This window comes from Nicotiana tomentosiformis, chromosome 7 (assembly GCF_000390325.3).
Source record: "Nicotiana tomentosiformis chromosome 7, ASM39032v3, whole genome shotgun sequence".
In the NCBI taxonomy this organism is placed as follows: domain Eukaryota; kingdom Viridiplantae; phylum Streptophyta; class Magnoliopsida; order Solanales; family Solanaceae; genus Nicotiana; species Nicotiana tomentosiformis.
In genome coordinates this window covers 111,142,922-111,156,299 of record NC_090818.1, presented here as the reverse complement: position 1 = coordinate 111,156,299, position 13,378 = coordinate 111,142,922, and the positions used below count along the sequence as shown (strand labels likewise).

Below are 13,378 nucleotides of genomic sequence, written 5' to 3'. Positions count from 1 at the left end.
GTCAGCATATTACAACTCTTTCTCTTTTAGTTGGATTAAATTAAGAAAAGAAACACTTAAGATGAATGATTAAAAAGAAGAAAAAAGTTTATTAAGAATAAAAAGAAGAAAAGAGTTTATTCTTTGTTCCCTTACCTATTTTATTTTATAAATATGAGGTCGACAGAGGACTTATTTTGTTTTATTATTTTCTCCAGATTTAATTAGTTTGCATTTCAAACAAGTGAGAACAAAACTGAAATATTCTTTTCATCCCTTTTCCTAATTTTTAAGGGTAGTCCGGCATCTATTATGTTACCAAGTTTTATTAATTTGATTCTAGAAAACATTAGTCTCAAACTGAAAGAAGTTAAAGTTTATATTTTTTTTATTATTTATGATCCTGAGTACTTGCTACGAAATGTTTTATTACAAATGAAATTTATTATTTCTCGGGTTCAAGAAGTAACGTGACGTCACTAATATGAAAAACCAAAAGTGAACCGACATTTTTAGATTTTTATTTAACAAAAACATACGAAAGAATCACGTAATCTTTCTTAAATAAAAGTATTTAAGATAAAATAACACATGTTAAGGTGCAGGAAAAGTTTGGGTTTGTTGTAGGTGCAGATATTATGATATTGTCCCTTTCACTTTGACTTTTAAGCCATAGACAAATCACTAACAATTAGTATATCTTCTCCTCTCGGTTACAATCTTATCCTTTTTTTCTGCATTATCAACCAAAAAAATTAGGGGTCAGTTTGGTAGGATTTATAAGAATAATATTGAATAGAATGTCTTATTAATATTGGAATTAGTAATACTGAAATTAATTATGTTGAGAATAGTTATGATAAGATTATTTCTTATCATCTATTTAGTTTGGTATATTAAAAATAATATGCATTGTACACTATTTTTTTTAAAAAATATTTTGTTTACAAAAATACGTATACATTATTTGGAAGGATTTGGAAAAGATTTTGCAAGGGTAATTTTATCGTTATAGATGCCTATCTATATATTAAAAATTATGATATTGATAATGTCATGGTTTGCTATGTATAAAAATATTATTAAATATATGCATAATTAATATAAATATAGTTATATATAGGTTGAAAACACTACCAAACAAAGAATTAATAATATCAAAACTAATACACGTATTATTTTTCCTAATACATTATACCAAACGACCCTTTAAAGATCGTTTGATTAGAGCAAACTTACCCCTACTCTTAAAAGGGCATAGAGGTAAGATCGTTTGATTAGAGCGATTAAGAAAAACTGATTCAAGTGATTTATCTGTACTTGATTGGAATTACAACAATTAATATCCCAACCTCAAACAAGTTGAAAGCGTCTAAATAATATTACTTTATTTAAATTCTTCTAATACCGAAATTATTATATTTAATCTTCCTTGGCATAATTAATTTAGAACGAAATGACACCTCAGAGGAGGACGTACATTTCTAGAAAATACCAGCTTCTCCTGATTGAGAATAGGGAACAGATTTAGGAGGATAGAAAACGACAGATACGTGGAAGTAATTAAGATCATGAATGGACCGCCTTACAAGGATTAGATATTCCTTCACGATCTTGCCACGTGTACGGTTGATGTCACCTCTTCCCTCTCCTCCGTTGTTCTATAAATGGACACTCCTCAATACTCGTTCTACATCATTAAAAAAAAACACTTGTTTTCTTGAATTTGCATATTTCTTATCAAACACTTTCAATTCACAACAAAGAAAATGTCTTGCTGTGGAGGAAACTGTGGTTGTGGATCTGGCTGCAAGTGCGGCAACGGCTGTGGCGGGTATGCCTTCTTTTTCCCTCTATCAATTGATACAGAATTAATTTGTTGCTATTTTATGTATTATTTTTATCAACATGAAATTTTGCTGTATTAAATAATTTCAGTCCCGTCTTTTTACTGTTTTGGTTGATGCATGCATGAATATCTTTTTTGGGAAATAATAAATTTTATATTGAATTTTGTGAATGACAGTGGTGTTTGGGCATGCACCTTCACTAATTTAATTTCATGGGGTACTTTTGAACTTCCACCCGCATAAGTTTCGGGTAACTTTGTCCACCAAGTTTAAACTTGGACAGATTGAAATTTTCATGCAAGATTGTATTTGGTGGGAAATGATACGATCTCAATTGGAAAATTGTGGGGTTACTAGTAAGTTCTTTTGTAATTAGAGGCGGATCTAGTATGGATACTATGGCTTCAATTGAACCCGTTGTTTTTTGCTTGAACTCTTTCACACATGCCCACAAAAAAAAAAAAAAAATTGTGCATATAACAAGTTCTAAACTTACTGACTTTAGGTTTTGGATTTGTCTATATGTTTGTGTTGGGTATTATTATTGCAAAATGATTGTGTTGTGTGGTAGAAAAGCCTGAGTTTTTACCCGAAATAGCCTCTCTTTGTCCCACAAAGGTAGGACAAAGAGGTGGATCGTACTGGTTTTTTTTGTTGTTGTTGTACTCTGTGCCAAAAAAAAGGTCGTTCTGAGTGGGATTTGAATCTTGAAGAGGTGCACGTAATAATTATTGCACCATAAGAGTCTAAGCATGGTGCACACATATATTTTAATATTTTTAAAGAAATATAATATTATTATATATATTTTAGGGAGAGGACCATGAGTTTAGATGAACCCAGCCCCTTACCCTAGATACGTCCCTGCCCACCTTTTCCCCGACTCCACTTATCACATTGGTTTGTTGTTTTATGGTAGAAAAATTTCTTAACTTTTTGTGTTTGTTGAATTTTGGTTGGCAGATGCAAGATGTACCCAGATTTGAGCTACAACGAGAGCACCACAACCGAGACTTTGGTGCTTGGGGTGGGACCTGAGAAGACAAGCTTCGGCACTATGGAAATGGGTGAATCTCCTGCTGCTGAAAATGGTTGCAAATGTGGATCTGACTGCAAGTGTAACCCCTGCACTTGTTCTAAATGAACAAATTAAATCTTATTTAAGCAGAGATGGATGTTTGCCTTTATTGGCTAAGACAAAAAATAACTATAGTTTTAAAAATGTCTAGTTTATAGTTCTTGTGTCTGTTGAAAACAGGGGAAATTATGTGTTTTTTCCTCTCTAATAAGAAATAGTATGGAGTCTGAACAATGTTTGGGTTCTTGTTATTGTATACAAGTCGTTGTGTGGTTTGTAACATGAGCATCTCTGCTTCTGGTATTTTAACCTATGTTTTGGAAGTGGTGGTTGTTTGGTTTCAAGTAATTGAAGAACTTACTTCCTTGTTACTGTGTATTATTTCCTTTTTTCCTGTCTTTGCGTGGTTCATCCTAAAAATATTTATTTGATAAAGAAGACAACTACTATTAAGAACAAATACGCTAAACTGGTATTTGAGGTGGGAAAATTAGTATTTATTTTGTTCGTCCAAAGTTGTTTCAGATTATATTTGACTAACAGCATGCTTGGATTCGCTTTAAAAAAGTTACTTTTTTAAACCAAAAAGCAGTTAGTTGGGGTTGTTCAGTCGTACTGTTTTTGACTTGTTTTAAGCATTTTGTAATTTTCTCAAACACTGAAGAAAATTAAAAAGCATTTTGTAATTTTATCAAACACTGAACTAAATTAAAAAGAGCTTAAAAACTGATTTAACCGGCTTAAAAGTCAATCCAAACATTTACCCGTGATACCCACCGGCCACCACTATAACCAAGTCGCAGTTAACTTTTATCAAGAAGAACAACATACCCAATGTATCTATTAATACATTAAAATGATTCATTAATTTAGGAAATTTCGTGGGAGGAAAAATTCGTTCTAACAACCATACCTGAACATTTCTAGATTTCTCTTTTAAACCTTATAAGTTCGACAAATCTAGAGGTAGTAGCAACAACTCAAGAAAACAAGCAGATATAACTGAAAATGCTGTAATTCCCAAATATCTATGGATAGATTTGGTACAATATATTACTTATAAAGAGTCATTTGAAGGGGCATGAAAAGAATACTTTCGTTTCTCATAAATACAACACATTTGATATCAGCAGTTCACATTTTCCTTCTTTCTTAGCTCTCAAATCCAAGTACTCAATTATACAAATACTTATAAGTTAGTAACATAAGTTCTAGCTAAAACCAGTTTTTCTCCTGCACATTCTCGTAACAACAAGGTGTTGCAAAGCAAATCAATTTCATCCCAGCACTCCTCTTGCAGCCCACCTGAATAAGTTGTGTACCTATAGTGGATGTAGGCACACTCTTCATTATCACTCCATAATTCACAATTGCTTAAAGAATACTTACATAAGCCTCAATCAGAAGCAAGTATGAGTCCTATACATGAATCCTCACTATTCATATCGCTCCATTTAAGCTCCTCTCAGTTCAATATTGAAAATATAATGCATGTCATTACCTGTTTTGATGAAAGTCCAATCTTCTCCAAATCATCAAGCTGCATAAACCAGTTAAGTAGGCTTAGTGTTATGCAGTCACAAACCAAGAAACTTAGCATCATAAACCTTCAAAAGAGTTTCTTACTGATTTCATTGGGCTTGTTTCCCTTAGTTCGATAATGTATTCAGCCATCTTTTGTCCAATTCCCTAGATTACATGTGAAAATGCAGTCAAATTCACAACTAGTAGAAGTGGTGACAATGTTAGAATCATGTGAAGAGATCAATCGCATACCTTTATCTCCATTAGTTGCTCCCTAACACAGTGTAGCACAAAATAAAGTTAATCTCCATGTAGAAATAATAAACAGAAAAATGAAAAGAAATAAAGACAGAAAGCAACACTCACTTGCTGGCTGTGTTCAACAACTCAATGTACTCCTGGACTAGAGAGTTCTGTAGACTCAACAGGTGTAATAATTATAACCAGAAATGCTAAGCAATCAGAAGATAACGACAACAAGAATTCCTGCTCACCTTCAAGTTAGAACTTTGTGTACTGAACTTATCAAGTGGCGTCCCTAACGCTGGAATATTCTCATTGTTTATGTTGGAGTTGATGGGAGAAAGGACCTTTCTAGGGGTAACAACCTCACATGCTTTAGAGGAGCTGAAACAATCAACGGTTCTCACTTTCTCCTCCGCATTGGTTTTTTCATCTACACAAGATCAAATAGACAAAAGTCTTCAACATTTATTTCACTATATGTAGAAAAGATATATGATATTTCCTTATTGGAACAGTTTGTTATTCCCCAATTTTTGTCACAGCTATCTGTAAATAGGATCAATAGAGACAAATAAACTCCAATTCAGTTACATATACTAATTAGAGGATTAGACACTAATTCTAAATGGGATATGGGGGTTCGAAATGCTTCAAATAGAGATGAAATAGTAGTACGGATGCCTCTCTAGAGTATGTGGAAGAACAAGAAGATGAGTGCATTTTTCAGGATTAATTTTATATGGTGGAGGGAAATCTGATTCTGCAATGACCGTTAAAATGCTTAAAGGGGGAAGAAAGCACATTGATAGCTCAGTGGGTTCGACTTGGTAAAATCTTAGCGAAATGGACCACCTAAGATTGTGCCATCTATGAACAGAAACTAAGTAACGAAGGAGGAGCAAGTTTTAAAAAATGAGAATTTGATGATTATAAGTCATACAGAGGGATGTGCACATACAGAGGGATGGAACCATGATAGAAGAGATCAAATATTATAGACATAATTGGCAAAAGTTTGCAAACAAATCTATGCAAAATAGTTATACTACCATTTTGTGTGGGAACATTTATAGCTAGAGCAGTGCAGAACTAGCTTTGGCACATAGATAACTGAAAAATGATCTCGTGGTTGTATCTCAATATGAGTTGATGCAAAATAGGTATGCTACTGCTCTCTGTGGGAAGAGTAGGCGAAGGAGAACACTAGAACTAGCTTTGGCACATAGTCAATTCTTGTAGCTTAATATGAGTCACCTATATAAAGTTGGATTAAGAATACATGAGGCAGACTACAAGAACTGAGATATGGTTATAGTGACCAAGTACCATGCACCAGTGTGTTAGACTCAGGCGCAACGCTTTCAGCAAAAACCTCGAACATCTTTTCTTCTCTATTATCAGCAAGGTCTTGAGCCTGCATTTGCACATTAATGGAGAAATCCAACTTAAAATGATTTATCTATTTACTCCAATTCTTACATAATAAAAATTGTGATTAAATCATTCTGTTGTTCATTCAAAAAGATTCCACAGAAAGTTTCTAGTTGTTAATTATCACATATCAAAATCAATCAACTGAGTAGTTCTCTTTGTGAAAAAATTGAGTAAATTAAAAACTGTTTTTTTAAAGCTAATCAAGCTATCAGCCATGCATTAACTTAAAGTGGGGTAATCCAAGAATCTATGGAAATGGCAATAGTTATAGTTTCACGTTAATCAGTTCATCGTAATTCAAAGAAATTAAGTTATATTCACAGTAGTTATCTAGTAGTAGTAAATAATAGAGGGCATCCAATGGACCAAGTTTGTCAATGGATTTTATTCAATTTAACACGAAGAATTCTGCAAGGAGCAAAATGTTGCATCATTAACTCACAATGAACTTGGTCAAAATTATAGTTCTCTCTGTCTTTTACCTCCGCTGTGATGTTTGATCGATGTCTATTATTAAATAGATTTCTACAGGCCCCATCTGGATCTCTGTACAACAAAATTAAGCAGTCATCAAAATCAAATGCAAAGTTAAGCAATCATCAAATCTAACACAGGTAAGTACAGCAAGATCATAGAGTAATCTCTTACCTCTTTTTTATGCTTGAAGCACCTTGTTTACTAATAAATTTATGCTTTGAAGAGCTCTCAAACAAACCAAGCTTTTTGGTAGAGCATATGGAATTTGGAGTTTTGCTAGTAAATGGAGAATCAAATGCCCCAATTCTTTGAGCACTTTTTGTCTTGCCTTTAGATTCTAGCCAGGTGCGAAGCTTTGCCTCCATATCAACTTTGACCTTTGGAGTACCTCCTTTTTGGGCTGAGGCAACAAAATTGGATATGCGTCTTGATCTGGCTGCCAAACTAACTGTATGAAGAGATTCTTGGTACTCTCCAGGGTTCTATGAACAAATAAAAGAAAATAGTGTTCAGAAAAGTGTTGCATTCGCGGCACTGAAAGGCAAGAGATAATATATACAACATCCTACCAAGCAAGCAATCATCAAAGCACGGCTTGTTCCTCCAAGAGAGTCTTGCAATACCCTTGTCAATTTGCTTTCTCTATAGGGTATTCGCGGTTGATTGTTGTTCAATGCATAAATCACATTTGACAATGCAAATAAGGACTGGTTGATCTTAGCACTCTCTTGTAGACGAATTCCAGTGTTGCAAGTTCTTCTATTATCTTCGTTTCCTAATTCAATGACATTAGAGTTACAACATGTGAGTTACCTTTCAGTTAAATGGTCTTACACAATAATTCATGGTTAAATTTAGTAGTGTTAAAACCTGCCAAGTCAATAAGGTTCAACTTCCCAGTAACAACATTTCCAGTATCATCACAGCAAGGAGTAGAAACATAAATAGTGAGCACGGCATGACTACGGCTAGAGACATCATTAACACCCGTATGTGCAACTTTTCTTCTCTGAACCACACAAGAAAACGCCTCCTGAAACTCTGACATTGAACTGATGGTAACTTGTGCAAGTCCTTTGAGATGAATCTGTCCACTTTTGTCGTCCAATATGAAAATTTCCTTCTCCTTAAGTTCAAGTAGATCATAGCACCTATCCATGTATATTTCATAGTATGATATTGCTATGTTACTTCTTCCCTGACTCCTCGAGAGAATAGAGGACATTGCAAGTGGCATTAGACCAGGGAGGTTTTCAGTTCCCTGCATCAGTAACAAGGTATTTGCAAAACAATCCACGTGTACATTCCAGGGAACTATATGCTTCACATACATATCTCTTTAGAGGTCAAATGTAAAATTTATAGATTAGGACAAAATGGATAAGCTTATGCATGGTGCCAATCCGAAAAATCTGATATCTCCTTTGGTCACTCATGGATCTACGTTATAGTAGTAGAGCAGCAAAAAACTTGAAAAGAAACATCGTGTACATCTGTTGTAACTCAATATTTATCTCCTAATCTACGCGCACTAGTCCAATTGCAGGAGCCAGGAGTAACGAAGCAAGTTGTGCATTATGAGACACATAAAAATATACCTGCATGGTGTAAGTTTTGCCACTCCCTGTAGCTCCATAAGCAAATACTGTGACATTGCGACCATGTAATAACCCAGGGATCAAAGGATTAACTTCTTTGTCAAATATTTCGCTTATATTGTTGTCTTCTTGACCAAAAAAAGCATCCAACTTGTAGCATTCATTACGACTACAATCAAAAACAAAAGTATCCCAGGATAAGGTTGTGCAACAAATAGTAGTCCAACTAATATAATATGCTATAGTACTAAGACAGATTAAATCTTAGAGCATGCCAACAATTGAGAAAATGCTTACCAAGTTTCATAATCTTTGAGATGAACTGTGACATCCTCTGAAGGCTCAGATTCTGAGTTGAGAACAGAGACACAAGAGATTGGTTTTCCATCTCTCGAGTTAATTTCTTGAGGAAGAAAGGGGCGAACTCTAACAATAACTCTAACTTTTGTTACCACAGCAGATTCTAACTGCCCTATTTTTCCAGGAGTAGAAAAGTTTTCTGTTTGACATGTTTTAAGACAATCCATTTGCATATTAGTCCAGGGACAATAAAACCTGTCAATTTAACAGCAATAATAAACAACATTAGCATTTAAAAATACAGTCTTATTCAACAAAGTACTTATTTTTTCAACACAACACAGATTAATCTCGTGATGAAAAGTTTCTTCTTTTTATAGAACAAACCATTTACCACTCGAAGAAACATCAAGATGTTTCAAACTTAGCCAACTCTTTGCAATTGAGCTGAATGAATAGTAAATATTACTACAGATTACATTGTTCTACGAATAATTTGCTATAGTATTTTTCCTTTTCAAATAAGAAATACCTTTTTTTTATCTATCTTGTTTACCTGAAACCAATAATTCTTAAAATGAAGTATAGACTCATGGTGAAATATACCTACCCAAAATGTGAATTTATTAAAAAGAACAAAAACCTTTTTAAAAGAAATATCAGCTTAATGACCTACTAGAAAGTGAGGATTTCAAGGTTTTAACAATTCTACAAAGAATTGTGCTTTATTAAAATCAATTACTCCTTTTTGTCAATGTTATTCCAGTTTCCTAGTTTAGCCTTCCATTTAGCTAGCGTTTTAAGTTATATTCATTGACGGTGTAAATACTTCATATCTAGTTACCTGCAACTGTGTATAGAAAGTGTAGATATAATAAGGTAAATAATTTACTACCACGGACTAAACTACACTGATAAAGTAGGTAACACACAACTTAAATCCTTTGGAAAAAATAACTCGCTATCTGATGACTGATCAAATTCTAACTCAGTTCTTTTCTGGTATCAATAATCAAATTTAGTAAAAGCATGACTAAAATAATTCAAGAGAGTTTCTAAAGATAATATTTTTCCACAAAATTAAAACTGAAAATGGACTAACAAATAACAAAACAGCAAAGAATTGTGTACTTACCTTTGAAGAAACTGGAACAAAGAATAAAATTAACCAACCTCAGCTTGTGGATCACACTCCAAAATTCGAACCTGTTTTCCCTTTGAGACAGTGTGTGTGTGTGTGTGTGTGTGTGTGTGTGTGTGTGTGTGTGTGAGAGAGAGAGAGAGAGAGAGAGAGAGAGAGAGAGAGAGAGAGAGGACCGTTGGAAGAGAGGTTGTGTGTGAGAGATCAGTAGTTCAAATTTTCAGATGGCGGTTTTGATTTTTGAAAGTTTTTGAATTGAAGTGCTTGGGCCTTTGCCTTGGTTCGCGTGGCCCGCCTCGTAAAGCTACTGAAGTGCAGGTATAGTTGTTTTCACGTATGTTATTAGAGGACTGGTATAAGAACCCGTCCGATGCTCTTATAATTTGACAGAATATTAATCATATAAAATTATGATCTAATATATCATATTAACTTAATAAATATTAGTTATATTTTATTATTTAATATAGTGTACAGAAATACAACACAATTTATATAAAATTAAAGGATACACATCATATAGTAATCAAGTAAATTGTTTGATTCTTTTTATTTTTATTATTGAATTAGCAAGTACTTAGTACTAATGATAATTTTTTTGAGTGTTATTTATTTATCTTTTATTTTTTAACTAATTTAAAATATAAATATCATAAAATTATCTCTATCCCCCTCTTTTCGTACATTCCTTTCTACTGTAATACTTATTTGATTGGTTTTTAAATTTTGTAGTTTATTAAAAATTTAAATAATGTAATATTTTTTTACTAAATTATAATTTGATTACATCAAAAGTATAAAGAGATGTATTTATATATATATAATATATGCTTATCTTATATATAACACCCTAATAGAATTTTTTTTTTACTATTTATCATATGAATTGAAAGTTACTTTATTTTTTTTTATTTTAAAATAATTCTATAACTCTAACTTGAAACTACTCCACAATTTGAATGGATAATTTTTATTATATATTTTCATTTTTTTATTATAGCTAATTTTATATATATATTTTTTAAAATATTTGTAAAACTTCAACTTGAAACTACTCCCCGACTTGATGGGTTATTGTTTTCCTTTTTTATTATATATATTTTCATTTTTTTAATTATAGCCTATTTTTTTATTTTAAAATATTTGTAAAACTCCAACTTTAAACTACACCCCAATTTGAATAGGTAGTTTTTTTTTCCTTATTTTATTATAGCTAATTATAAGATATCTTTATTTATTAATTTAAACAGAGTAACCAATTAATTCAAAATTTAAAATTCAAAGATTTTTAGTTAGAAAGGGAGTAACCAAAACTATTCCCCAACTTGAATAGGTAATTCTTTTTAGTTTTTTTTATATAATATTTTCGTTTTTATTGTAGCTAATTTAATTTTTTCTTATTTTTTTTTAATTTTAAAATAATTTTAAAACTCCAACTTGAAACTACTCCCCAGTTTGAATGCCGCTTGAAAAATATTTTGTCTTAACAATGCCACTTGACTTTTTGTATTTTTTATTTGAATTGAAAGTGTTTTTATTTTAAAATAATTTTAAAACTCTATCTTGAAACTACTCCCCAATTTGAATGGGTATTTCTTTTATTTATATATTTTCGTTTTTATTATAGCTAATTTTATATTTTTATTTTAATATTTTTTTAAAACTCCAACTTGAAACTACTTCCCAATTTGAATGGGTATTTATTTTATTTATATATTTCCATTTTTATTATAGCTAATTTTACTTTTTTATTTGTTTTTTTTATTTTAATATTTTTTTTAAACTCCAACTTGTAACTACTCCCCAATTTGAATGGGTAATTATTTTCGATTTTTATTATAGCTAATTATAATATATCTATATTTATTAATTCAAATAGAGTAATCAATTAATTCAAAATTTAAAATTCAAAAGATTCTTTTGTTAGAAAGGTAGTTTATTTTGTCTTAAAACTCTAACTTGAAACTACTCCCAAATTTGAATTTGCAATTGTTTTAATTTTTTCAACTTCGTTTTTTATTTAAAATAATTTTAAAATACCAACTTTGTTTGAGCTTTATCCTAAAAATCTATTTCTTTATTTTTATTTCTTTATTTTCGTTTTTTATTTTAAAATAATTTAAAACTCCAACTTGAAACTGGAGCTTTATCCTAAAAAGTTATTTCTTTATTTTTATTTTCGTTTTTTATTTTAAATAATTTAAAACTCCAACTTGAAACTGGAGCTTTATAATAAAAAGCTATTTTTTTATTTTTATTTTCGTTTTTTATTTTAAAATAATTTAAAACTCCAACTTGAAACTGGAGCTTTATAATAAAAAGCTATTTCTTTATTTTTATTTTCATTTTTTATTTTAAAATAACTTAAAACTCCGACTTAAAACTATTCCCCAACTTGAATAGGTAGTTTTTTTTTATCAAAAATTTTCATGGCCTTGCTGCAAAATTTCATCACTAATTGCCAAGCTCGTTTCTCACTTCTTCCCCAGAATGCCACCACCTAAACACTTGGAAAAAAAAAATCCAGATCTGAATTGAAATTCAAGAACAAAATTGCCCATAGAAACTCCAATAATCACATCAATCATATATTGGTCAAAATTAACCAACCCACATCTATGAAATTCAAGTACAAAATCAAGTGGGAATGAAAACAGAATAAGATAACCTCTAAAATTAAAATTCGAAATTCTAAATTTAAAGCGCTTTGAATTCGAGTGGGTATTCATGGAGCTTTTAGGTTTCAGCTTTAATCTTTAACTGATATTATCAACAATAATATGAAATTTCTAATTTTTCTTAAAGCTTCAAATTTTTGAAGAATCGGGTAATAAGAATTTCAAACTGATGTTACCTGAATTCATCATCGAACAAAGCAACAGAAAAGGGGCCAACAATTTTCTCTTTCTATGCATTTTATTTTGTTAAAACCTTCAACGCATAGATTATGTCATTATCAAGCCAGCAAAATTCCTACAAAATTTAAAAAGTTTTCGGCCTATTTTGCTTCAAGACACTGGAGGAGGAAGGGGAAGAGTGGTGGAGGAGAGAGAGGGATGAGAATGGTGACAAATGAGTTGTAGCAACAGGCCAGGGACGGTGGTGATGAACTTTTGGGGGAAAAGGAATATAAAAGAAAAGAAAAATATTATATCAGATCCAGTCACGCGCCTAAGAGCCGTGAACTACAATCTTTTTGCCACGATAGTATTTTGTGTTTAAATGGCACAGTTGAAATATAGTTGAAGTATTTAAATGAAACATGACTAAGTTGAAATGTCCAAATGAATTTTGGTACCACGTTTAAGGGGCCCAATATGTATTTGGCCTAATATTTTTGTTTTTTTATTGTAGATAATTTATTTTTTTCTTATTTTTCGTTTTTAAATTTTAAAATAACTTTAAAACTCTAACTTTAAACTACTCCCCAAATATATTTTTTATTGTAGCTAATTTAATTTTTATTATTTTTCGTTTTTGAATTGAAAATAACTTTAAAACTCCAACTTGAAACTAATCTCCAATTTGAATGAGTAGTTATTATTTATTTTTTTATATTTTCATTTTTTTAATATAGCTAATTATAAGATATTTATATTTATTAATTCAAATAGAGTAACTAATTAATTTAAAATTTAAAAAAAAATTCTAATTAAAAAGGAAGTTTAGTTTGTCTTAATAATGTCACTTGGCTTTTTGTGGTTATGTCACTTATCTTAATAATATGCTTTTGCCTCTCCTTTTAATTTTA

General features: G+C 31.1%; 2 protein-coding genes across 3 annotated transcripts; one reads left to right on the top strand and one right to left on the bottom strand.

The window, feature by feature from the left end:
* Positions 1 to 1,653: 1,653 nt before the first annotated feature.
* On the top strand, positions 1,654 to 3,278 carry LOC104101048 (metallothionein-like protein type 2). Its single transcript, XM_009608450.4, has 2 exons — positions 1,654 to 1,813; positions 2,793 to 3,278. The coding sequence occupies exons 1-2, from the start codon at positions 1,749 to 1,751 to the stop codon at positions 2,971 to 2,973; spliced, it is 246 nt and encodes an 81-aa protein (XP_009606745.1). The 5' UTR covers positions 1,654 to 1,748; the 3' UTR covers positions 2,974 to 3,278.
* A 628-nt stretch (positions 3,279 to 3,906) lies between these two features.
* On the bottom strand, positions 3,907 to 12,748 carry LOC104101047 (kinesin-like protein KIN-10B). 2 transcript variants are annotated; one of them, XM_009608449.4, is made up of 14 exons: positions 12,482 to 12,748; positions 8,484 to 8,741; positions 8,187 to 8,355; positions 7,459 to 7,849; positions 7,158 to 7,363; positions 6,760 to 7,070; positions 6,594 to 6,657; positions 6,004 to 6,091; positions 4,926 to 5,107; positions 4,798 to 4,844; positions 4,684 to 4,705; positions 4,534 to 4,596; positions 4,409 to 4,447; positions 3,907 to 4,229 (listed from the first exon to the last, which is right to left on the bottom strand). In XM_009608449.4, the coding sequence occupies exons 2-14, from the start codon at positions 8,717 to 8,719 to the stop codon at positions 4,185 to 4,187; spliced, it is 1,863 nt and encodes a 620-aa protein (XP_009606744.1). In that variant the 5' UTR covers positions 8,720 to 8,741; positions 12,482 to 12,748; the 3' UTR covers positions 3,907 to 4,184. The 2 variants fall into 2 exon arrangements, with proteins under 2 accessions (XP_009606744.1, XP_009606743.1); XM_009608448.4 differs by lacking the exon at positions 12,482 to 12,748 and adding an exon at positions 9,622 to 11,655.
* Between the last annotated feature and the right edge of the window lie 630 nt (positions 12,749 to 13,378).